Source organism: Micropterus salmoides, unplaced genomic scaffold (genome assembly GCF_014851395.1).
Source record: "Micropterus salmoides isolate LMB-PRFRI ecotype aquatic unplaced genomic scaffold, ASM1485139v1 Ms_hic_scaffold_5, whole genome shotgun sequence".
In the NCBI taxonomy this organism is placed as follows: Eukaryota; Metazoa; Chordata; class Actinopteri; order Centrarchiformes; family Centrarchidae; genus Micropterus; species Micropterus salmoides.
In genome coordinates, this window is record NW_024044237.1 from 19,904,615 (window position 1) to 19,932,114 (window position 27,500).

The 27,500-nt window shown below is 41.3% G+C and overlaps 1 protein-coding gene across 1 annotated transcript; it reads left to right on the forward strand.

Moving 5' to 3' along the window:
• Positions 1 to 85: 85 nt before the first annotated feature.
• Positions 86 to 21,882, forward strand: LOC119889431 (neuronal acetylcholine receptor subunit beta-2-like). The gene is made up of 6 exons (XM_038700373.1): positions 86 to 1,488; positions 13,071 to 13,216; positions 13,401 to 13,445; positions 13,727 to 13,836; positions 17,683 to 18,673; positions 19,901 to 21,882. Exons 1-6 carry the CDS (start codon positions 1,437 to 1,439, stop codon positions 20,054 to 20,056), a joined length of 1,500 nt encoding a protein of 499 aa, XP_038556301.1. The 5' UTR covers positions 86 to 1,436; the 3' UTR covers positions 20,057 to 21,882.
• The last annotated feature ends 5,618 nt before the right edge of the window (positions 21,883 to 27,500 follow it).

Sequence of the window (27,500 nt, forward strand, 5' to 3'; positions counted from 1 at the left end):
CGCGCGAGCAATAAAGAGTATATTGCCTGTCATGGCTTCTCTTGTTCATATATATTACAGTTTGATTCTACTTAACCTGACAGGATCGAGTTGGTTAGCAAAGGCAGATTTCCCTCTTTATTGTTTGTTTGAACAATTGATTTGATGAACTGACAATGACTGATGAGCTTTTTTTTTTTTTTCAGCTTTTTGTCCAGGGGCCTTTGCTTGGCCTTTCTCATTTCCCACATTTGTGCCACCTCCCCTCCTCGATCCTCGAGGTGCATTTTAGGAATCGAGATGTCCTTAAAGATGGCACGCTGAGAACCATTTCTGGGTCACAGGCTTGAGGATCAAGGAGGCGAGGAGGCAAGAATTTGGGAAATGAGAAAGGCCCCAGCTCTGTTGTTGTTCTCTAGCTGACCCTTACCTTTGACCTCCACATAGTGAGGATGGTGAGGAAACAGGATAGTTACCCCCTAGGGATCAATAAAATATCACATCCACTGGAATAATTTTTATTTAAATGGTGGACTGCCAAGACATAAAGGTTTTCATTCATCCTGCATAACCCCCACACCCACATAAACCCCAAAACCCTCACCCTTCACAGCCAGTGAGGGAACAAGCAACTGAACCACAATGTGCTTAATGCAGATAACAAGGCCTTGACTTGCTGCCAAAGACCAACAACTTAAGTCTCTGGTTTTAATGATTTTTTATTTTGTCGCCAATTAGGTAGTAGGCTTCCTGGACCTGCTTCCTTCTGAGATTAATAAAAGTGTGTTTTAATTAACTTAAAGAAACATTTTAAATGAACGGCTTCTCCTTTGAATGGAGATAAGGTTGGTTTCAGTGGCTGCTGGGCATTAAATGCCTTTCCTTGGGGGTATTTATGACTGTTATCACTTCCTGTTTGTTGTCGCGTCAAAGTGTGTCGATCAAGACGGCAGAGAGTGAAACTGACGCCCGACTGGGGAGCGCACTGTGCGGGCAGGGCGATTTGAGGAACCGGGGCGCTTAAATCTTTTATCTGAGGAATGGCCGCTTCGGCGATAAAAGGATTTGAGTATCCCCACTAGCTCCTGACCCATATTCCCGAGGAAAACGTTGTTTGCATCGCTCAAGAAGAATTAAGGGTGGCTCTGTTCTGTTCGGTTTCCGCTGCGCGCAATCACAGCTCCAGGACCAGCGGTAGAGTCGGTGCGCTCTGGCAGAAAGCATCCCCTCCTCATCACTGGGCTCAGACAGCAGTCAGTGCTCCTCTCCATGCCTCCGAGCCTCAGCTACCGGCAGTCATTTGCGGAATCCCTTGCAATGAACCCTCTATAAAACAGCCTGTCTCTTTCTTTTTTTGTTTCACTCTTTACTTACTTCACATCGCGGGCAGGAAAGAGGAGAACACACGCGAGAAACACTCTTAAGTTTTCGTGAGTCGCACTGGAGGGGAGGAAGCGATGGCAGCCCCGGTGAAAGCAGCGTTGGCTCTCCTGGTTCTCACCGTGGCAAGTGAGTAATCCTTTTTAAATCCTCCCGGAACGGGACGGGACAAAAGGGGTCCTACTTTGCTTATGGGGCTTTAATCACAGTCATGGGCTGTTCGTTGTAAAATAGTTCACTTTCTGTGGGCCCTGTGGGTAATTATGTCTATCTTCAGTATATATTTTGATATCACATGTGCTTTGTGGCTAAAGCATCACACCTCCGGTCCTATAGGCTAAAGCGTAATGCTCTCTGTTTACATTATGGAGAAATCTTTAAGCCACATTTTTACTTTACAGACAACACGTGATACCGGAAAGCAGGCTGGTGGGGAAAATAAGTGGCATTTCCGTGCGTCAGACACTCTAGCACGTGATTTTTCAGCGCGCCTCAATTAGCCTAACTAACTTTAAACACACGGAGTCATAATGGGATTGCTTTATATGCGCAATGGGTGTGATGTTTGAGAAGGGCGCATTGCTTTGACGCACACTACCCTGTAGCAGCCTGGAATTTAAACAACAAATAGGCTAATAATGAATGAATAATATTTTTGAACCATTTGGCTCCGCAGTCTTACGACTTATTAAACAGTTGGATGGTGTGGCTCTAATTGCGGGCACACAAGGGCGTTTAAATCTAACTGATGAAATCTCGTAATAGCGTTTTGTGGCCCTCACTGTGCCTAATGGCCTGCCGTGTGCGCCAGGGCCCTCTAAATGAACCGTGCACTTCTTTCAGATGATGGATTGAATCAGGCACTGGATGGGGCTCCTGTTCAGAAGCTGTCCATGGTGCTGAAGTGGGAGTGTCTGTGCATGACCTACTGCAGCGCTCAACGGGGCAAACCCCAGTGTCCCTACATCAAATTCACTGACTGTGTTGAGATAGATAAGTAGCTGGACGTGTTCTCATTGTAATAAAGGCCCGCTAAAAAGGCCACCTAAAGGCTTAAATGACCCAGTCAGTTCAAAAGAAAGTCAGTCTCATTTTTTGGGAATATTCTGTGCAACTTTGTTAAAAGTTGTTTTGAAAAAAAAATCTGAAAACAATTTGGGTAATTACTCTACAGAAACACATCTCCATATCAATGTATAAGTAGTTAGATGTGTTTATTTATGTGCTTGTAAAACAGTACAAGCATGAGGTTTATTTCGGGGACATGTAGATGAAGGTCAGTTTTTACTTGTTAGTCTGGTCTCTCTTTATTTCAAATTTCAACTTTTTCACAGAATTATAGTGCATTACATCTACAACGAAATCTTGCATCTGCAACATATATACAATCCCTATAACTTCAGCTTATTGTAACTGAGTCAAGTTTTTCTCAGACTTGAGCAAGTGTGGATATTTTGCAGTTTTATGGGTTTTTTTGCATTTTTGAGTTTAGTAAGTCTCATTCAAATTGTTCCCATCCCCTCCTTCTTCTCTTTCCCTTCCCTTGATCTTTTATTCCATTTTTTTGTCCTACAGGTCCAACTTTGTCTCTCTTCTATCACCTGTGGTCTATCAATACCTGAAGCATTTCATGACCCTAGCTCTGCCACTCCTATCAAACCTCACCCAAGCTGCTACAGTAAAATGAGTAAATCCAGGCAGCCACTTGGTTGGGATCTCTGTCTTGTTCTGTCTGCTGCAAGCTCCTTTACCCTTTTCACTTTCTGTGACACTCCTTCTTTTATGCTGTAACTTATCTGGCATATTGATATCCTCATCACACACCCGTATGTGTCTTGTCCTCTCTGTCTCTCTCAGTATCAGCTGCATGCTGTAGTAAATGTGCCAATGTGGTGTCACAGCTACCCCTGATTAGATGTTACGCTCATTAAAAGCTTGCACAATGTGTAAGAGTGCAAGAGGCGGAATCGCACGCACATAGTGTGTGGTTCCCCCTCACACAACCCTGACACAGCGTCTCTGTAGCCCCTGGTTGAAACTTTATATGTGGGTGGTTAGAAATATGGTTTTGTCCTTGGGTTATTCTAAGGCAGTTGTTTCTCACAAATTTAAAAACTGATTTCTCAAAACTGCAGATGTGTGTTCGGTCAAGAGGGCCCCGGCATCAGTGAGTCAATATTTTATAGTAAACTATTAGTCATTGCGTTGGCACAGTTGTTGTGATGTTGCTCTTTGAATGAGAGAAAGAGGCAGATGAAGAGAGAGATCAGTGTGGGTTTGAAGCCAGAGAGACCTGCATTAGATGCACTTAGAAGAAACTGCGGCAAACTTAAGCAGAAGTAACATGTGAGGGTGACATTGAGGGAGATGAGAATAGAAGAAAGCCACTTTTCCTACTGCCATTGTCTCTCTTCTGTACTCAACCTGCACATGTTCTGTCACTGCTGAGAAGAAAAGAGCAAAGTGGGACAGAAAGGCACGAGGGATAGGTTGTGACAGATAAAGAAATTCAACGTAGTAAAAGAGTAGCTGGTTTCATCCTAACAGACAGGACTGTCTGTAAGGATGAAAAGTTTGCGGGCAAACCATCAGAAATCCCACGATTGAAAAGAAACACAAAAATCTCTCAGGCAGTAGATACACAGTGAGCAATGTGAAATGTCGACAATGTAGCTGCAGATGTGTATGAATGGCACGTGGGCATCTTTTATAACATGACTGATAAGGGCAGTGTACTGAGCAAAGCCAAAGACAGCTGAAGCCTAAATTGTTTTGGCCTCAGAAAGGCCACCCCAGATGGCAACGCACTGAATAATTCACTAGCCTAAAAAGGAACCTACAGGATGCAGAATTTGGATGTGTTTTCTCTCTGTACACTGGACTGATGACACAGCCTGTCCATCCATCTGCATCACCCAAACACAGCAGTGTGCCTGAAGGTTTTTGTGTTTGTGACGTATTGACACGTTCCGTGTGCTGTGATGGAGACTATGTTGATTCGATCTGTTTGAACAACTCAGAGAGTATTCTTTGATTGTGGTTGAGTCTCTGCTTGTGAGATGATGGCATTTTTATTTTAGCGGCAATGAATTATTGAAGTGCGGAGAGTGCAGCGAGCAGGACAGGAGTGTGACGTGTGTGTGTGTGTGTGTGCATTCATGTGTGATGGGACGTGCTGGTAGACTCCCTGATACTCTGTCTCTACTTACATCAACCTCATACACATCTCATTTTAGCCTCATCTACTGTTTTAGCATTTACTGTCTAACCCAATACATTACATCATCATCATACAGCCTATACTGTGCTTCTTCAACATCCTCAGTGCTTTCCGTATAGTCACATGAAGTCATTTGTCCTTCACAGTTCAGTCATTTTTTGTGTTTATTTTTATGCCACCCACTTTACATTTTAAAGGAAATATAGCATCTCCTATTTCTACAGAAGTCAGAGAGAAGCCAGAGAAAAGCATTTTGAAAATGTTTGATAGGAAAGGAAGGAGTACAGTCTAGACCAGCTCTTTTATGAAAAGTGCTATGAGATAACTGTTGTTGTGATTGTGTGAGAGTGAACATTTCACTCTAAATTTGAGATACACTCATTAGAAAAGCAATAGTGACTTTGATCATTTATTGCCATTTTCTCCTAAATGGTGGCATAGGTTTAGCCCAGATTAACCTGTGGTCACTTTGGAAGCAGAATGTGTTTTTCACACCTTTAAGTGTTTTGTTATTGGGATGAGAGCTTGGATTAATAGTAGTTGGATAAGGATTTGATAAATTGGGATCTTTGTGCCTTAGTTTTTGTAAATAAAACCAAGTAAACAACCAACAGCATTTGACATGTGTTAATATAAAAGTACTTCTCCAATGATTTAATATTGCACTTTCATAAAGTTGGGTGACTTGCGAGATGAAACAGTCAAGAGAAACAGTCGGCTGGACCAACAGGATAAATAGAAAACGTGGTCTCAACTCCTGGACCAACAAAATCTCAAAAGCACACCGGTTGCATTTAATTAGTACAAGAAACCTGCACTTCATTGTTTGGCAGTTTGCACCCTTATTGCATATAAAAAAAATAATTATTGCCAGGCTGTGATCCATCAAGCAAACTTACGAATCACTGATTTCCCATGAATCATTACCATAATATGGCAGGATCCTATTTCATTTTCATTATACTAATCTGGGAATTGTTTTGTCTCTCAGTCCTTGCTGTTATTTGTTCTGTATCCACTGTCTCTTCTCATGTGTCTCTTCTCTTGTCCTGACAGACAGAGCTCTGTGTTTCAATGCTCTCTGAAGACATTTGCCCTTGAGGTTTAGTGTCATGTCACAGTTGCTCAAACTTTGGACACTTCTCCTGTCTCCTCTTCAGATGGAAGCCTGCTGGAGTTTAACGTATACTGACCAAGTGTAGAATATATCTCTCCTTCCTGCACCTGCCCTAAAAGCGTAGTGCCTCTTCTTTTCAGTTTGATCCTGACATGTCTCAGAAAACATTTTTACCTTGTACACACTGATATGACAGCCGGCAGCATTAGTGAAAAACCAGTGCACATAAAGTGCCAAAATAAACAGCATTCATAGTTTTCCAAAGCTGTTGCTAACTACATTGTTTTGAGAGGACACAAATATATTGCTGATGTCAGAAGCAATTGCGCTGTTTCAATTTTAATGGCTGACTATCACAATATCTTCGATGCAAAATGGTGTGCTTTATTGCTGACATAAAACCTGGCGATACAGCTGTCAAATAGCTATCACATGCTAAGCTAGGATGGTGTCAAATTCTACAGCTGAAGGCCGATAGAGGATGACAATCACTATCTCTCCAGTGTGCTGTTACACCAAACTCATCAACCAGCAACATTTTTTTTGTTTAAATGTCTACTGGCAGAGGTCTTAGAATCCCATCAAATCAAATACATATTTCGTCAGTTTTTTGTTGGTTCAAGGCGAATTTGTCTTGGCCTGCCGAGGGCAGCCCACAATTTTCTATTTGCTCCTTGTGGTCTTGCAACTCAGGGTGACTCAACAAACGACACTTCAAATAGGCTACATAAAAGTGGACTGACAGTTTTTTCCTTCACTGAGACATCAACACAACCTCTTCCTACACCTGACTTGACACTTGCTGACTCATCGGTCTTCTGAATCTTGAATGGTTGTTTCCAGATGTGGGTCTCACTGCTAAATGCATGCTTGCGAGATGCAGTCTGGCTGAGGCTTTAGTTTTACAATAAATTCTGTGAAGGTGGGGTGATGTGTGGAGAAAGCTGACGCTAAATCCTTATTCGCATCGAGGATCTGATGATATAGGGTCTAACAGTCCGAACCAGGAGGCAATGGTAGAAAAACACAGGAAGTAGGTGTGGAAGTAGTTTTGGTAGTCAGGTGATGAAAACTGGTGGGACAAACTGGAGACTACTGCTGTACAGGGAAAGAATGGAAGGAAATTTAAATGACTGAAAGGCAGAGAAAAAACATGAATTCAGTTACAGATACAATTATTACAGTACTGAGCTCAGCTGAATGTAAAGGGTCCAACATAAACCTATGTTGTTACTTTTACTGCTCTCTTGTGTTTTGTTTATGTTCCCAAGATAACTAATCATGAAATTAAGATTGATCCTAATGATCATTACTTTATGTAACATACTTTTTGAAGATGGAGGCATTTGGTACTTTTGGCCGAGATATACACAGTATTGACCTCTTATATAATCCGCCTCTTTCTCTTATTGTTCTTTGTCGCCCTCCAGTTTAAACTGTCCTGTGAGCGGGAAAGCCAACAGTCGTGTGAAGCAAAGTTTATTTATGAAGCTCAAATGCGGTCACAATAGCCTTCCAGAAAACAAGGGACATAAAAACAAATCAAGGAAAAGGATAGAGCAGGTGCAAGACAAAACACGAGAGACACAAGAGAAAAGGCTTTTAGATGGAAGCATATGTGACATAGAGTGCCTATTTGCTTGTACGGGAGCACGGGAGAAAACCAGTTTATTTAGATTGCAGATGAAAGTTAAGCAGGGCAACTAGTTAGAGTTGAAATTTTAATATTTCTGGATTTTCAACAGAAAAACAGCTGATATGGAAACATAAAAACCAGAGCCTTTGTTAAAGTTAAGTGTGAGTTGTTCTATAGACTGCTTCACAGTTAGTTCTAACTGAAAATTTTAATTGAAGAGAGAAGAGAAGCCAAAACAAGGGACTGCTTCCGTTTTCCACAAGTTTAAAATGTATGAAAGTCTTGCAATGACTGTGTTTCAAACCACCCTCTATCAGTGAAGCTCTGTGACCAGTCAGACTGTTCTTTGTTGATTACAAGGGGGAAATTAGCCCTGCGGTGGCTCTGTGAGTGTGTGTATGTGTGTGTTTCTGTTCAAATGTGACTTATCATTGTCGTATGGACTGCAGATTGCGTGCATTGCTACTCTCATTACACACTCATTACGTCTGAGGACATGCAGCATGCTACATCACTGCAGCGCCTAATTGGTAAGACCTCACAACACGAGATCTAAACATCGGTTCACTATCTACACCTCTGGGCACATGTGTTTGTGTTTGTGTGTGGTTCTGTTATTGTGGGTTTTCTCACTATGATCCCGTTCAAGCATACTGATAATCAAGAGTATGCCAGCAACAATCAGGAAGCTGACTAAGAAGTTTGTTTCAGGGAATATTTGTGAATAAAGTTAGTTTTTGTCTAATGTATTTAATTTTTCTTCAAGGATTTATTCTTTACCGACTTACTAACCACTTTACCCTGTTCACCCTCACTCAGCAGAGCAAAACATAACTAAACTCATACAGCATACCTCTCTCAGATATTATCAAAGTTTATAAACAGCCAATCAGACATGGACCTCTACCTACTCACATCTGCAAGATCCAACTGAGACAATCAGAGATCCCCTGCTACATGTGGCCCCTGCTGTCTAGTCACCATACTTAATCGTTTAAGACACACATTATTCAATGTGAACCACCGTCAATGCACCATGTTAGCCTAATATGAATGCATCATCTCAATACTCAGTCCACTGAGATGATGAAATTAGGAAAGTCAAAATCAGAGAACTGGATTTAATCTTTTTTAAAGCAGTTGTGCAGGGCTGTAGTGTGAAATTTTTGGCAAGGTGTCCAACAATAAAATTCCGTAACAACCAGGGCATATTTCAGCCTTGTGAAATAGAATACTTATTCTTTTACTTTGTTTCGGTTGTAGATACCCATGTCATTCATAATATGGACAGAAAAAAAAACCCACAAACATTTTCCAGATTCATAGAAACAATGGTGAAAGAGGACTTCATGCAAAAAGCCATTAAGTTATACAGTTCCCTCCAAAAGTATTGGAACGGTAAGACCAAGATTAATCTCTACCAAAGTGATGGAAAGGCCAAAGTGTGGAGAAAGAAAGGAACTGCTTATGATCCGAAGATTACAAGCTTATCTGTGAAGCATGATGGAGGTAATGTCATGGCTTGGCGTGCATGACTGCTTCTGTAACAGGCTCATTAATATTTATTGATGATGTAACTGATGATGGTAGCAGCAGAATGAATTCAGACGTGTACAGAAACATTTTGTCTGCCAATTTAAGGAGAAATGCGTTGAAACTAATGGGGAGGAAGTTTATCATGCGGCAGAACAATGACCCAAAGCACACTGCCAACAAAACAAAGGACTTCATCAGGGGAAAAAAGTGGAAGGTTTTAGACTGGCCAAGTCAATCACTTGACCTGAACCCAATGGAGCATGCATTTCACCTCCTTAAGAGGAGACTGAAGGGAGAAACACCGCGAAACAAACAAGAACTGAAAGAAGCTGCGGTAAAAGCCTGGAATAGCATCACAAATGAAGATTGCAACTGTTTGGTGATGTCGATTAAATGTTATTTACTTTAAGATTATTTGTTCCATTACTTTTTACTTTTGCTCACCTAAGAATGCTGTGGTCTAATACAAACGGTGATATTTCCTAAGTCGTTTAACACATCTAGATGTGAATACTAGGAAATAAAAGCTGAAATTCTGAACTCTTGTCTCATACTCATCTTTTGATCTTAAATCCAAATGTTTTCAACGAACAACAAAAACAAAGGAATTTGCCTTACCGTTCCAATATTTTTGGAGGGGACTTTAGGTGCTAGCAGAACAGAGGCTAGCAAGGAGATGGGTCTGATTTTCAGAATCAGAATTAGAATCAGTTTTATTGCCAGGTATGTGTACACATATGAGGAATTTGACTCAGGATTGTACATTGCTCACGATGTTCTTACTTATACAATAATACCATAACACAATAATAAAATAAAATCAGACACAAACTACAGAATAGACAACACTAATATACACACTATGAACAAAACAATATAGACATATTGACAAATAGTGCAGTGATCAGAGTGCAAAGGATGCAAGAGTAAACTATTATTCTCATTATGTACATGTTGAAGGCAGATATAATATACAGGTACACATACACATACATGCATACATGTACACATGTACACCGTGTGATCAGTGAGCATAGTGCAAAGGATGCTGGAAAAAATAAATAAGACATATGACCTTATGACCTGAGGTAGGTGTATTGGTATACAGTATATACAATGACATAGTATGAACAGCACTGAAATAGAGAATGGTGAATAAATAAATAATAAATGGTAACCAGTAAACAGGTGGCTGATTAGAGACAGAGTTACTGGGTTATTGCACAGAAATTGTTCCTGACACTGTGAGTCAGAAATCAGCTGTATATCAGAGTGATGGCTTGTGGGAAGAAACTGTTCCTGAGTCTGTTGGTGTTGGCTTACAGTGCTCTGTAGCACCTACCAGAGGGGAGGTGCTGGAACAGGTTGTGTCCGGGGTGAGATGGATCTGCAGTGATGTTTCCTGCCCGTTTCCTGACTCTGGAAATGTATAAGTCCTGAATGGAGGGCAGGTTGGCACCGATTATTTTTTCTGCAGTCCAGACTCTGTTGTAGTCTGCTATTGTCCTTTTTGGTGGCAGATCCAAACCAGACAGTCATGGAGGTGCAGAGCACAGACTGGATGATGGCTGTGTAGAACTGGATCAGCAGCTCCTTAGGCAGGTTGAGCTTCCTGAGCTGACGCAGGAAGTACATACTCTGCTGGGCCTTCTTGATGATGGTGTCCGTGTTGGGATCCCACTTTAGGTCCTGGGAAATAGTGGAACCCAGAAACCAGAAGGATTCCACAGCAGACACAGGGCTGTTAAGTATGGTGATGGGAGGCAGAGTGGGGGAGCTCCTCCTGAAGTCCTCGGTCATCTCCACAGTTTTGAGCGTGTTAAGCTCCAGGTTGTTCTGACCGCACCAGAGAGCCAGCTGATCAACCTCCCGTCTGTAGGCCGACTCGTCACCGTCCCGGATGAGGCCGATGACCGTTGTGTCGTCAGCGAACTTCAGGAATTTGACAGATGGGTCTCCTCAGGTGCAGTCGTTGGTGTAGAGGCAGAAGAGTAGTGGGGACAGCACACACCCCTGGGGGGCGCCAGTGCTGATAGTCCGGGGTGCTGGATGTGATGTTTCCCAGCCTCACCTGCTGACTCCTGTCAGTCAGGAAGTCTGTGATCCACTGACAGGTGGAGGCTGGCACAGTGAGCTCACTGTACCAGCCTCCACCTGTCAGTGGGTGAGTTTGGTGCTGAGGGATGATGGTGTTGAATGCCGAGCTGAAGTCCACGAACAGGATCCTTGCATATGTCCCTGGAGAGTCGAGGTGTTGCAGGATGTAATGCAGACCCAAGTTGACAGCATCATCCACAGACCTGTTAGCCCTGCAGGCAAACTGCAGGGTGTCCAGCAGGGGGCCTGTAATGTCCTTCAGGTGGGCCAACACCAGTCTTTCAAAGGACTTCATGACTACAGATGTCAGGGTCACGCGGCCAGTAGTCAGACCAGAGATGGAGGGTTTTTTGGAACCGGGATGACCGTGGAGCGTTTGAAGCAGGAGGGAACTTCACACAGCTCCAGTGATCTGTTGAATATCTGAGTGAAGATGGGGGCCAGCTGGTCTGCACAGATTTTCAGGCACGATGGAGAGACATCGTCAGGTCCAGGAGCCTTCCTTATCTTCTGCCTTTGGAAGAGGTGGCTCACGTCCTCTTCACAGATCTTGAGTGCAGGTGAGATGTCAGAGGGGGAAGGTGACTGTTTGAAGATGGTGTTGGAGTGGGGGAGAGGTGTGACTCTGGGCTTTTCAAACCTACAGTAGAAACCATTCAGCTCGTCTGCCAGTTGTTGAGTACCAGCAGTGTTGGGGGATGATCTCTTGTAGTTTGTGAGTGTCCGCAAGCCACTCCACACTGACACGTTGGCTGCAAAGCTGTTATTTAGATTTTCAGCATAGCACCTCTTTGCAGCTTTGATCTCTTTAGTCATTGTGTTCCTGGCCTGGTTGTACAAGACTCTGTCCCCACTTCGGAAGGCCTCCTCTTTGGTTTGACGAAGCTGCCTGAGAACCAGGGTTTTTGGTTATTGTATGTGCGGAAGGTTTTAGTCGGTTTTCTTCAACACTGTGACGTCTGTTCACCAACCTTCGTTTATATAGAAACAGAGTCCACCTCCCCGTGTTTTTCCCGTTAGCTCCCTTTCGCAATCCGCGCGGTTGAGATTAAATCCCGGTAGGTGAAGTGCGCTGTCCGTAATGCACTCAGTGAACCAGGATTCGGTGAAACAGAGGGCAGCAGATCTGCAGAAGTCCGAGTTAGTTCTGTTGAGGAGCAGCAGTTCGTCCATTTTGTTTGCCAGAGAGCGGACATTCGCCAGGTGGAATGAAGGGAGCGCAGTGCGAAATCCCCGCTGTCTTAGTTTAACCAGCGCACCTGCACGTTTTCCCCTGTGACGTTTCCGGAGGATCCCAAACAGAGCTGCTGCTTCTTCAACTAATATCTCCGGGAAAGTTCCAGGGTCAATAAAGAGCGGTGGAATAGTATGAGCAGTTGAAAGTCCAATGTTTAAGAGCTCTTCTCTGGTAAAGGTTACCAGAGATGGACGGCAGAAAACAGCGTTAATTAACAAAAACACAAAAAGCACTACGGAGCGTAATCCCGAGGCGGCTGTCTGCGGCGCCATCTTGGTTATCAATAGTGCACCAACAGCATCAGATCTTTGTGAAGTCACATTGTGTGAATTAGTCACATATAATGCTGAAGCAACCACTTCAGAACGCTGCTGGACAGGAAATAGTATTTAACACATTAGCATGCTAATGACAACACGCTAACTGTGACATACTGATATTTACTACATAGTAAAAAATTCTCAATACCTCCGATTCAGAATTACAACCAGGAGGCTTGTACAGTTTGTAAGCTGTTTACAATGGTCTGGATCCCCTAAACATGGCCTACTTTATAACATGTGTGTGGAAATATGTCACTAGACAAAGTGTTGGACTAGGGGTAGCCAAACAATGGAGAACAAACAGTCAGCTTGTTTTCACTCCAACCTGCAGACTGTTGGCTCTAATCATACATGGTTGCCACCCCATGGTTGGAGCAACGGACTACGATAAAAATTATATTGAAATTACACCCGGAGAACGGAAACTTTGGCTTGAGCTTTTATATGAAACATATTCTCATCTTGACCGCAAACACGAGTAATAATATAAGTTCTGATCCATTGCTTGTAGTTTCTTTCCAACGCTGTTTTTTCTGTGTGCATAGCTGCCTTGGGTGCTGAGGTGGAGGAGCGGCTGGTGAGTCACCTGTTGTCAGCAGAGCGCTACAACAAGCTGATCAGACCAGCTGTCAACAACAGCCAGCAGGTCACCATTTACATCCAGGTGTCTCTAGCCCAGTTGATCAACGTGGTGAGGAAACACACAAACAAATCCAAATTCACATATGCTGCTATCACAGAGGCATATCCTACTAATTTAAGATCATTCAAGAGCACAGATGGTGGAGATTGTACCTATTAGGAGTGAGTTCAGTCACAAAAACAGCAGCCATACTTTCAGTCATCCACAAACCTTCTGCCTGTCTGTGTTTCAGAATGAGCGGGAGCAGATCATGACAACCAACTGTTGGCTCAGTCAGGTTTGTGTCCCCAATCGTCCTTTTGTTCTCCTTTGTCTGTAAGTGTGTGCATGGGGCTCATGCTATGCCCAAACTCTAGCTCTTAGCGGCACAAAAAATGTCTGACTCATATTAGTCATTAACACACACACACACACACACACACACACACACACACACACACACAGAGAGATAGGGGCTGACTGAACCAATGTGTGTCATGAACTGATATGTTTCTGGTTGCATGGCTTTTGAATTAATGTATTTCCTTGTCTGTGTGTGCGTGTGCACTTCTTCATCAGGTATGGAATGACTACAGATTAATGTGGGACCCTGAAGAGTACGAGGGAATCAAGAAAATCCGGCTCCCGTCACAACACATCTGGCTCCCAGACATCGTACTCTACAACAAGTACGTCTGATTTGTGAAAGACAGCGTGTGTGTGTGTGTGTGTGTATGTGTGTGTGTGTCTGTAAAACTAAGTGATTAAAAGAGAAACAAACAATGAGCAACTTTATTCAAAAGCATAATTTTCCTAAAATGATTTCTCATATCCTCTTATTCCTGATATCTCTCCTTTTTTATCCCACTTTCCACCTTTTTTAGAATAATGAATCCAACCAAAATGTTTTGTTTAGCATTGTCTAGACTGCGTGCAGACAAGTGTGATCTTTTAAGGGATGACTGACAGGTACATATTAAAATGAATAAATCTACAGGCAAGACAGCGGTGCATTTAGTCACTCCTTTGATGGACGAGGCCCACATCAAGTGATCATGTCTTACATTCACATTTGAGCAAAACATGTAGGCTTTTCAACAGCAGTTGTCTTACACCTTGCATTTGAGAGTGTATTTCAACACAATCCAGCTGCATTTCACAATATAGATTATGAATATTGCATCAATACAATCAAATCATAGCCTTTAAAATCAAAGTGTCAATAGAAATGTACTATAACAACATCCCTGTGCATTATCGTGTGTTTTTGCATATTGAGAAGGAATGCACAAACAGTAATCTGAGAATATTTTGACTTTGTGTGCAAAATCTAAAAATCAGCTGTACAAAACAGCTGCAAGGGAAAATGGATACTGGGGGAAAAAAAGCCACCAAAGGAAACTTATGGGTGGAAATACCTTAAAAAAAAAAAAAAAAAAATAAAATAAAATAATATATATATATACACATACTGTATATATATTTTATCTTTCACATTTAGTCCATTCGTTCTTGACGATTATGCCACAGGTTCTCATCAAGATCGCATTGAATGTTTTCCCTTGCAATGCACCGAGGGAAATACCTCCTTGCATGGCATATCCAACCCTGGCAGCCCTCTGCACCTATTGCCAGGTAACCATCATTCATTGCCTCCAGGAGGGGCATCTGCTCATATGGCCGGTGATCATACACCTTCCACCTCCAAGCAGAGAAGAACTCTTCGATTGGGTTCAGAAAAGGCGAGTATGCAGGGAGGAATTGCATCATAATAGGAGGCTGTGCTGCAAACCATTCATTCACAAGGCGAGAGTGGTGGAAAGCCACATTGTCCCAAATTATGACATACGGAGTCATGCCAGGCCTCAACAGCCCTCTCTCTTCGGGTGGAATCAATATTTATTTCAATGCATCAAGAAATGTGTTGAGGTGTTCTGTATTGTATGGGCCAATAGTTGGTATGTGGCAAAGGACTCCATCATTGGAGATGGCAACACGAATGGTGATATTGGCACCCCTCTGACCTGGCACGGTGACAGTGGCCCTCTTCCCAATGAAGTTCCTGGACATTACTGTATGACAGTCACTTAAATGGGATTGATAAAACATCTGCATTACTGTAGACAGTTTGTTCTGCTAACAGGGCAATACAGTAAAACTGAAAAACACAGTGGTATATATGACAGTAACACTGTGAATTACCTGTTCTCATTCCAAAAAAGCCTGACAATACTTGCCACAGTGCTCCGACTCAGAAGGGGCTGGACCCTTTGTCCAGCCTCTCTAAAGGGACAAGCCATGATTGATGACATGGTCAATAATTGTTGCCTGAATTTCATTTGAAACTTGAGCTCGATTTCGTCCTCTTGCTGCTGCAGCTCCTCCACCACGCATACAAACTCCTCTTCATCGGACCCCTCTGCCATGGCCTCTTGCTCTCCTTCCGTGCCTATGGCCTCTTTGATCCATGCTTGCAAATAGCAACACAGAGTGGCATCTTTTATAGATGGATGAGGACTGATTGCTGATCGAAGAGTTGTGCAAATGAGTTTCACACAGGTGCATAGAGATTTATAATTATGCAAGTGCTTTCAATCAGCTGTGATTAGATGTTTTCCTTTTGTTCAACACAGTGAATGCAATAGAGTTTGGGGTGTTTCAATGAGATCTGTGGTAACTGTTTTGACAAAGGGTGTGAAAAATGTGTGAAACAAATGAAAAAGTGTTGAAACATTTGCAATAGAAGACTTTTGCTGTGCTAATGATGTGATGATGAAGATCAAGCGGATCCCAGTTTCATTTAGTGTGTCTTAGCAAATGAGAAAAACTGTAATCTGACCTCCAGAAGTCACTCAAACAACTCAAAATAGACTCGTTCAACCAAAACACTGGCAACAATTCTCATTTAGAAAGCATACAGTCTCACTCATAACACACTGACCTACAAAGCACTAACAACAGGAAGCATTATCTAAATTTGATTAACTTTATCTTCAAAATGTGACAGATCTTTCATATAAATCAGTATTTCATATACAATTGTTCTCAGACACTTTGGTACATTTCTCAGATCAGAATCAGTGTGAAGAGTTTTGACAATGTGACTTCAGTTTTGACCAGCGCAGGTTAGCAATTGAAAAAAACTGTAATTAGTCTGCATAATCATAGCAGCCCCAAAGCATTAGAGACCAAGTGTGATGGTTGGATTCTTGACCTACTTCATAATTGATAGGCCACTTATTTATAATGCATCACCTGCAGTACTGGTGAGATGAAGAAAAAAGTCAGTCTCAGCAGATTTTAGATGGGGGCGGGGGGCAGTTGTTGCCATGTTGGGATGTGTCCCAGGCTAAGCTCCTCCCCTGGGATGATAAACACATCCTTTAACCTTTAACACACATAACAGTTGCATGTGTCACCTATGCAGACACACGGTTACCATCATGAAATCATTTTCTCAACACGCCATCAGTCAGCACAGTAAATGGATTTTACAGGCGAGGAAGTAGTTCTTGATACTGTTTTTCTCTCTGTCAGTAAACCCAACAGCTGCACTGATAGCAATGCTGACTGATATTACATAGGAGCCGAGGCTAAAAGAAATGAGATGTTTGGGGTACGCCTTCATGCTTAGATATTTACAGACTGACTGTCTCCGCTTAGAATGCAATACATGTGACCTCAAATCCCAATGGGACTTAGGTAATGCATTTGAGTCTAAATATCCAGCATATTGACTTTATGCCAATTAAAGATGTCCTTATAGGGAAAGACCATACACAGTATGGGATAACAGATGGATCAAGAAGCCTTCTTCAGATTTGGTTTGGTACTACATTGTGTCTGCACTCTGTGTAAACATTGCTCTGTAAGACATCTTGAGTTTTCCTGCGATCTTCTGAAATAAGGGTTGACCTGCTGCAAGAACTTCACTAACAATTGCTTCACAGGCTCTTTCACAATTACTGGCTTGACTACCAGCTTCCTCCACCATCCCAAACTCTTCCCTGAAAGAACCTGTTGGTGTTGTTGGTTTAACTACAATTTAATATCCATCTATGTGCATGTTAAGGGAGGATTAGTTTCACTCAGTGTTGGAAGAAGTGTCAAGATTCTTTACCCAAGTTAAACTATCAATCCAACAATCTAAAAATAACGAGTTAAAGTCCTGCAAAGAATTATCAGCAATGTGTACTTAAAGTATAAAATACATCCATCCATTTTCTGACCTTTATGTCCAGGTTTTGATTTAACTTAGACTTCCTTCACTTGCCATTTCCTCCAGTTACCTCTTGGTAACCAAAGAATTTCCCAGCGTAGATTGGATATATAATCCCTTCATGTGTTTTGGGTTTGCCTCAGGGTGTCCCTTCACGTATCAGTAAGACCACGTGTGGAGATGATAGAGCTATGTGTTTAAATGAGTGACAGATAGTCCATGAACACGATTTGCCCTGATCCTTCCAGTAATCAGTTTCTCATTGAGTGTGTTGACTTTGTTCTTTTGTTTTTGTCCTACCTTTTCCTCTTCTCAGTGCTGATGGGACGTATGAAGTCTCCTTTTACTCCAATGCCGTGGTCTCCAACAACGGCGAAGTGGCCTGGCTCCCACCAGCTATCTACAAGTCGGCCTGCAAAATCGAAGTCCGTGATTTCCCATTTGACCAGCAGAACTGCACCCTCAAGTTTCGCTCCTGGACCTACGACCACACTGAGATTGATCTCATCCTCCTTAGTGATTTTGCCTCACGTGATGACTTTAAACCCAGCGGTGAGTGGGATATAGTTTCACTGCCTGGACGCAAGAATGAAGACCCTAATGACATCAAGTACCTGGATATCACCTATGACTTTATTATCAAAAGAAAGCCTCTGTTCTATACCATTAACCTGATCATTCCCTGCATCCTGATCACGTCACTGGCTATTCTGGTTTTCTACCTCCCGTCAGACTGTGGTGAGAAGATGACTCTCTGTATCTCTGTCCTCTTGGCGCTGACTGTGTTTTTACTCCTTATCTCAAAGATTGTGCCACCTACGTCTTTAGCTGTGCCTCTGATTGGGAAGTACTTGATGTTTACGATGGTGCTCGTCACCTTCTCCATCGTCACCAGCGTTTGTGTGCTCAATGTGCACCATCGGTCCCCCAGCACGCACACCATGCCTCCTTGGGTCAAGCGCGTCTTCCTGTACCGGCTCCCCTCTTACCTCTTCATGCGGAGACCCGGTAGCTCCAACATCCGAGAGAGGTTCCGGAAAAAACACCAGCAGCGATCATACTCTGACCAGAAGCTGCGTGGAGCAGACGGAGGGACTGGAGGTGCTGCACGAATGCCAGATTCCTCCTCATCCTTCTTTGTGAACGAGGAGTCAGCCAAACACTACGGCTATAAGATCAGAGACTTGTCAGAGAACACAGACTTCAGGAAGAGGATGACGCTCAAGAGCAACATTGACGTGGAGGATGCAGTGGATGGAGTACGCTACATCGCTGAGAAGATGAAGAGTGAGGATGATGATGAAGGGGTAGGTGAATCTGTAATGTGCATGTGTGTCATGAGTCTAAATATGTGCAACATGCTTCGAAGGCTTTTCCATCGTATGCTTGCTTTTTTGTCACACAATTCATTTTTCCATTCTGACATAGGTTGCTTTTTTTTATTTCTCAAAATTTACATGATGGATTGGCTCAGCATTTGGTACAGACATTCATGCCTCCCAGATGATTTATCTAATGACCCTTGTGATCTCCTAACATTTCCCGTAGCGCCAACATGTGGTTTACATTTATATAAAATGCAACAGCAACTATTGGATGTATTGCCATAAAATGTTGTACTGGCATTCAGGTCGCCTTTGGGTGAAATGTAACAACGTTGGTGGTCCTCTGACTTTTTATCTAGCTGCATCATCAGGTGACTATTTAAATTCACCCAATACTTTTGTTTATGACCAAACACTTGCAACTAATGACATCTCTGTCAGCTTCAGCTGTACTTTGTGTTTAGTGCAAATTACCAAATGTTAGCATGCTAACATGATAAACTAAGATGGTAAACATGGTAAACATTATACCTGCTAAACATCAACATGTTAGTATTGTCATTGTTAGGATGTTAGCATGTTGACATTAGCATTTAGCTCAAAGCACCACCTGTTAGCCTTTAGGTCTTGTAGAAGTTAAATAATCATTTGTTTTGCAGATTAATAGTGACAGAGCGATTCATTTGGTAAAATAAATACTGTACATTCTTAACTATTTTATAACTGCAAGGACACAATCTGAACAATCTTTCGGGTCTGAAAATGTTGATTTTCTTGGCTGTACCATGTATGATATGTGATAAATTACTTTATATTGTCCATTATATGTGTTTTACACATAATTCCATTTGGAGTGAGTGCCATAAGCTCAATTAAGGACCTAGTTATTGTGTATTTCTATAGGAATTACACCAAAGTGTTGTCAGTGGTGATTCATTTGAAGTTTGGCATTAGGAAATTAACCATGACATTTGCAACGTCCTTAGAAGCTATGACATAAAGTGCCTACCCTCAAAGTAAATCCATCAATAGCTTTAATTCAATGATTTGTGAATTTGCACCACTTAATATTATGTCACAGCAATCACTAGTGTTTTAGCCAATAAATAATTGGCTCTAGAGACAGAAATGTATGCAAAATGATTTAATCCAATTTCATTTCATTTAGTTCCGGACAGGCAATATTTAATATCCAACCTCTCTCTGCAGATCATTGAGGACTGGAAGTACGTGGCCATGGTGATCGACCGTCTCTTCCTGTGGATCTTTGTGCTGGTGTGTGTGGTCGGGACTTTGGGCCTCTTCATGCAGCCTCTGTTCCAGAGTTACAACACGCCCATTCTTGATGACATGGATCATAAATGAAAACTGAAACCAGAACTTTGATCTCAACATGACCCAGACATGAACTCTGAGTCCCCCCAGAAACAGAGCTCTGACAACATTTTAATACATTTACTCACACTTGTGCCCTGCACCACATTATCACTGGGAAATGATAATTATGAACTTTAGCCCTCTTCCACATCCTGCTCCTTCCTTACTTCCACCCCTTGCCCTCTTCATTCTCTATCCTCTGATCCACTCATCTGTCATTCACAGAGGAACTTGGCTTTATTTATTTCAGTTAACTTAATGGATTTAATGATGGTCTGTAACAACTTGTGTTTTGGCCATCATTAAACAGGCAGATGAAGAATCATAGAGATCATTATGTTAAACGAGGAGACCTAGATACGTGGCAACATTGCTGGTCAACTGAATAGGGGATGCTACACGCTATGTGCCCCAGCCACTCGGTTACCAGGACACCCCCAGATTAGCCAAACTTTGGAAGATAAAACAAAGCCATTTATTCCAAAAATGTCTGATGTAAAATGTAGACTTTGGTGTGTTCAATGATATCATAATCAAAATAATTAATGGCCAAAACTACAAAAACAAGAGCCAAGTTATAATAAACCAGAATTACCTTTCAGTTCAAAATGTGAAGTGGAACCACTTGTCAGCCATGATGCTCTTTCTTGATGATCCATATAGATCTGCAGTTCTCCAAGGATTGCAATGTAGTTTTATTTTAACAAGAAATCCCATATGCAAAATGGTCATGTTTAAAGTATGTTGACCCCCCATCACTGTTCACAAAGGTTTACCTGGCCAACAGCATCTCAGGACTAGAACAGACTTGGTTTTGCTCTTTTCTACAGTACTTTCTGTATGTATGTAAATCAAATTCTAATGGCCCTAACATGACATTATGGGGGCTAGCATGTACACAACAAGGCACTATTATTTGATATTAAATATTTTTATTTTTGTTAACTCAAAGAGAGAAAGAGCCCAAAGATGTACAAAGCCACAGAAACTCACATTTTGCAGAAATGGGCTTCACATTGACAACACATCCCCTGAAGAGATGAAGATGAATCCCTTCTGTGTAGAAACATAGAAGAAGATCACCTCTCTGTGTCCTTTTGCCAATAGCACACATACGACATTAATTTATAATATTTGCCTTGAAAAAGAGAGCGAGAAGGGACACAAATCAGCTAACTGTTGGACTGCTCAAATAGTAATTGATGGGTGTGTAAGGGGGTGCCCAGCCTGTTTTTACCCTCACACACACACCTTACTGTGTGGACCTGAAAAAATCGTTGATCAAATCTATGACAAGCTGCTGCTGTGATGTTCAAAAGCAGCTGTTTTTAAATAAAGGAGGGGTGTTACAATAGTGCTAAAAAATATCAATTCAACACCATGCTTCTTTTAAAGGTACAGTACCCTGGTTTCATCAAAGCAGTGCTCATCAGCATCCATCACCAAGGAAACCAGCAGCAATAAATATTGTACTGTATTTTATACACACTGACCTGAAGGAAAATTAGCCAAACTGTCTGGCTCTTCAATTGCGAGACGTTACTTGAATCTGTGTCCAGCAATTATTTCTAAGAGATATTATAACTCGTCACTGTCATAACTCACTCATCTGTCACTGCTACCAATGTTAGCCAAGGAAAAGGTGTGCTGTACTAATTCAGCTGTATTGATTTCTTTCATCTTTGTTTTTTCAGTGGATGGCATGAAACATAATTTTTCTTTTTCTGAGTTCTGTCTGTCTAGACGATAAATGCTGCGAATTACAGGTTGAGATGGGAGCTGATGTCTTGCTAACCGGATCAATAAAGGAAAATGACAACAAGCTGACCTGATGAATCACATGAACAACATTTTAAACCTGTCTCAGTTTCTATATACAGCTAACTAACTCTTCTCCAGTTCATCTATTACTTGGTGTGTGCATCACCTTGTTAAGGATGTGACAAGCATCCTCCGGGCTCTTGTCTCTCCCCTCACACATTTTCACGTTGAGATGATTAAAACTAAGCACAGTCTCCAGGCAGTTTGTATTTTGGACAGAAGTTTCTGGAGTGCATGTGTATGTGCTCTTTGTGTATGTGTGTGAACTGTCCAGGGCTAAATGTTAGTCAGCTGACTAAAGCCTCGTTAGACAGTCTAATGTCCCCGGGGGATCATAAGTTCGCCTTCTGTTAGCTTAAGATGGCAGTGAGGCGGTATGACTGCTAAAGGGACACAGCATGTGAATGAATACACAGATGTAAATAATCAAAAATCTGGAAAGTCTTATGTGTTATGAAGGTTTTCCCTCTTTATCAGATAGCAGCTGCTTCCTGAACAGTGGATCTGGACGTAAAAAGGAGCCAGAGGCGTTGTTGATTACATGCCACTGATAATCACATTTCACACATTCTAACTTTAACGTTAAAGTTGCAGCTACTAAGTTGATGTAGTCGTAGTTTCCATTAGTGTCTGCATGGATCTTTACGGCCCTTGATTATTTGTTTTTCCAGAGCACAAACGTACATGAGCTGCTGTTTTCCAGCAACTGCTGATACTTCCAGCAAAGATACTACTGCATCATAATTTTCCAGCTGACATCATATCAGTCACACACACACGCGCGCACACACACACACACACACACACACACACACACACACACACACACACACACACATGCTCAGAATCAGTGACTACAGTGACATAATCCTACAGATGTAGTGACAGCCACTGAATTGGAGTTTGGTTCAGCAATTAAAGCTCATAGTTGTACCCCCATCCTCCCCTCCTATGACTCATAAATTAGATGCTTGACATCTGCATCAATTTCCATTAAGAAAGGGGCCACATGAGGGTGGAGAGGGTTAGAGGGGCAGATGGGTGAGGTGATGTTGTTGTGGAGGGTTTCTAAACATAATGCAATTTTTATTTCCATTACTTTCTATTGCATTATTTTCTCTTTTCTGTTAATTACAAGTCAGAATCAGAGTTTACACCACTTTTTTTCTGAATCTCCTAGAAGCTAATAAGTCATTAAAAGCTTATATAGAATATTTATTTTCTGCCATTATCCATTCTTTTGTTATGGCTGTTTCTGCTAACTCTGTGTCTGGAAGCAAGGAACTTCACCAGGATGACATGTGCTCACAAGAGAATTTGCACCCGCAGTAGGAGTGAGCTTTGAAGAGAAAGCAAGAGTGGTAATTCTTACCTACCTCTGTCCTCAAAAAACTGTAGGTTTAAAGAATCTTGATTTTAGCTGTGGACACACACTGTAGATTTACATCTATTTAACAGTGCACCAGTTCCTTTGAAGATGACCACCAGGCCCATTCTTAAAGAATAAAATATTGAGGAAAGAAATTGAAAAGTCAGCCAGAGAGAGTTGGTGTTATGGTCTCCAGGTCTGATCATGAAGCGTGACGGAGGAGATGAAACTGGTGGGAGAAGGTTTCAAGCAGGGTGAGAGGGAAAGCGAGAGAGAGAGGTATGAAAGAGGGAGACAGGGATGATAAAGGTCGGCCATAAACAAGAGACACAAGACGTTTGCAGTCTGTTAGGCCGGCAGAGGAGCCGACGTTAAAGACGGGTGGACACTGTGGTCAGAGATCAATAAGCATTTATTCTTTTCTGCAAGATAAACCCAAATACATGAAGACATATATAATATGCAGACATGCAAACATATACACACATGAAGGCACAGGAGGCAGTCAAGCAGTCATATTCAATTGAAATATGTATTTAATGTATGTTTAAATTTTTTTAATAGGATTTTATGGAAAGCAAATTTGTAAGGTTTTGTAACTCCCAGCCACAAAAGTTAAACTCTTATGTTGCTGTTTTGATTGGGTTTATGACCTCAAACTGGGATGGAATTATGGAATTATTTTTATTATATTATTTTTAGATTATGGATGGAAATGTTTGAGAAGTTTAATTGCATGTAATGTATTCCAAACAGTAGCTATTTAAAAAGAGGTAGAAATTAGGGAGCAATCAGTAGGTCAAATGCCATTCACACACACATGCACTAACACACACAAGCTACAACTCTCTGTCTGCACTGACATGTTTCTATTAGTCTATTCTCTCTGTTAACCTGCTGTAATCAAACCTGCGAAGCTGCATGGTGAATGTCAGCAGTATGATCTGTTTCCTCTACTCATCCGTTGCACTCCATCTCTCCCATTATCATCCACAGGACATTCCTTTAGGATTTATAACTGCCATTTCAGCTCTGTGATCAATACTTATGAACTACATTACTGCATTACAGAATGTGTATCTGCAGTGCAGTTGAATCAGGGCCATTGATTCTGCCCTCTGAGCCACTGAGTTTAGGAGATAGTCACGGAGCTTTGGTCCAAACATTTCGTAGGGTTTGGGCTAAGAGTTCATTCTGTAATGTCCCAGTCAGAGTAATACATATCTCCTCAAGTCTGCTACCTGCCCACATATCATGATGTCTGCTGCTGCTCACTAGTGGTCAAAAGAGACACTGCAGACTTCTATGTTTTTGAAAGCAGGGAATGATCAGTTATTGTGTAAAAGTTACAGATTATTTGTCACATATATATGAATTATGTACATCAAGGTATTATGAGATTTGAATGCTGTCAGATGTTTGTTAAATAAGAATTTAACAAACATGTTAGAATTTTAAGAACAACTGAATACCTAACTTTAAATTTAACCACTACTGATTAATTAACACTGAAGTTTAAATACCACTGAATTTTAAAACTATCAATTTGAATTTACATGGTTTGAATTTCCCTCTGAAACTGCAAATTCAGAAACTTTTTGGGAGTCACAATTCAGGGTTGAGAATTTCCAGTCACTCATCTGAACTTCTATGTCTGGGATCGAATGACAAAACATAGCCTGTTTGGACAAATGTTTGATCAGTCTGATCAATTCCATTCAAGCTGAATTGATTATCCTCTCTAGGTCTTATGTTCAGAGTTTGTATCGAGTTTCAACAATCCAATTTTAGCAACCTGATCTTTTGACTTAACTTGAATTTGAGCAAATTATATATTTATTATTTAAATATTGAACATTTTTAATTTTGGACAATTCAACACTTGAAATTTGTTTCTGGAACTGTAAAAGGTTTTTTAAATTGCACCACTTGAAATGACTTCACAGATGGTAATTCAAACCACATAAAATCAGACAAATTCAGGTTTTCAAAGTAAAATATTTCAATGCTGTAAATACACTGGTATTTCATTTCAACATTAAATATTTAGGTACTCAGGTGCTTGCAAGATTCAAATTAGTTTGGCTTTACTTTGCTTCCATATTGTGCATAGCCACATGGCCACAGAAAAGTATGTAGAAAATGACAGCCACAAAAACACATCTACAGCTTGTCCACTATCAACAATATCAGTGTGATTCTAATGCATGTCAGTTTGTGGCAGAAAAAATTAACCAGATATCTTGCAATATGACAAGAGTCATAATATGAAAAGGATGAAATATTCCAGTTTGACAGTTGCCCCAAGGCCACCAAAGAGGATTGCAAGGGCTGTTAATGAAATGATACTAACACATTTGTCCACACAAACACACAAACGAATTAAAAATAACTTGAAAGTATGATGAACAGATCGTATGTGATGGGAAAAAGAGGCTCAGACAATCATTCTGATTTCATCTGAGCGCAAACATGAGTGGACCACATGATGAGTAAGCTTTGTGTGACTCACTGCTGGTCAATCAGAGAACAACACAGACTGAGAGAATAAAAACATAAAGCAAAATGGAGTTGTAAGCATGATGGTAAAGAAATTGTCGCAAATGATTGTATGCAAGTTGTTGCTCTGCATTTGTATGTGCGTGTATGTGAGAGAACGGGAGAGGGAGTGTTGACTGTATATAAAGATGGATGACATGACAACTCCCAAAAAGTGAAGCCAAAACACAAGATAGGACGCTGGTGGCTGGCAAACACCGCCCCGTCCTTGTTAGCGGATGGGAACAAGATGGTGGAGCCCATATCCGGGACATTTGGGCTTTATTATGGTACTGTAGGAGGAAGTGGAGATGTGTCGTCCATCTTTATATGCGGCCTATGAGAGGGAGAGTGATGGAGGGTTTGTGGGAAAAACACAGCGCAGAGAAATGGCAGTTTAATTAGCAGCAAAGGGCTTTAATTAGATACTAATACGAGCAGTGAAGGGACTTTAATTAGTTGCTGGTGGCTGCAATAGACCGAGCAGATTGCACATAGTGGACACTAGACTAATGGAGAATAGGAAGTGAACTGGTGTTAATGGGTCTAGAGTGAGAGAGGGGAAGGAGATGAAGCAGGGGTGGAGGGGAAATGGGTAGGGTTGGAGGATGTGAATGCCAGAGGGTTGAGCAGGGTCACAGAGTGTAGCGTGACAGGACGAGCTGTGAGAGGAAAGGGGATGTTGAGAGCTTTTAAAAAGGGGTTGACAGAGGTTGGAGACGGAGTTGCGTTGGGATTAGTCGGAGCAGAAGGAAGGCGGGGATCATGGAAAAAAGGGTAAACCGTTAAGATGGGGTTAAAGAAAGGAAGATGGCGAGAGGTCAGAAGCGCACATCCCCACAGTTATGAAATTTAAGTTTTACATTTTGGTTATTGGACCAAAAATTAAATGCCAGTAAATTGTTTTTAATTGTTCTTTTTCTAATTACAAATGGATCAATTGTAACCGAAATAGATTTAGGTTAAATAAAATAAAAAATTCAAGTTAAAGCAGAATTTTTCTGTGTTGAACCCAACCATGAGCTTTCCCTAACCTTACCAAGTGCTATGAGTGCCTAGAATTTGAACAATCCAATTTCAGCAACCTGATCTTTTGACTTGAATTTGAGCAAATTGAATATATAAATTTATTGTATATTTATAATTTATATATTACATATTTTTAATGTTGGACAGTTCAACACTAGAATTTTGTATCTGGAACTGTAAAAGGTTTTTAAAATTGCACCTTTTGAAATGACCTTCTGGAAATTTCACAGATGGGAATTCTAACCACATAAATTCATACAAATTCACGTTTTCAATATAAAATATTTCAATGCTGTAAATACACTGGTTTTTAATTTCAACATTAAGTATTTAGGTTCTCAGTTGCCCGCAAGATTCAAATTATTTTGGCTTTACATTGCTTCCATAGTGTAAATATGGCCTGGTTCAACACAGGCCATGAGCTTTCCCCAACCTTACCAAGTGCTGTGACTGTCTGTAGTCACTCTGATATTGTTAAGATTAGATATTTTGGTGGGAAACACATTAACTACATTGTCAGTCAACACTTTTTGTATTTTTGTGACTTCACTTTCCAGATATTTTAATTAGCAGCATTTCCTCATGTTAAGAGAGAAAGTAATCTGCTCAGGATTGTTGCATGCATTTGCTGTTGCAAATTAGTTGTATAAACACAATTTATAGAAGACAGGAATG

Bases quoted from the DNA above. Each gene is read 5' to 3' on its own strand.
- LOC119889431 (XM_038700373.1), top strand. From the start codon at position 1,437: ATGGCAGCCCCGGTGAAAGCAGCGTTGGCTCTCCTGGTTCTCACCGTG. The intron at 13,217-13,400 runs GTGAGGAAACAC...TCTGTGTTTCAG, and splicing joins TAGCCCAGTTGATCAACGTG to AATGAGCGGGAGCAGATCAT. The intron at 13,446-13,726 runs GTTTGTGTCCCC...CTTCTTCATCAG, and splicing joins CCAACTGTTGGCTCAGTCAG to GTATGGAATGACTACAGATT.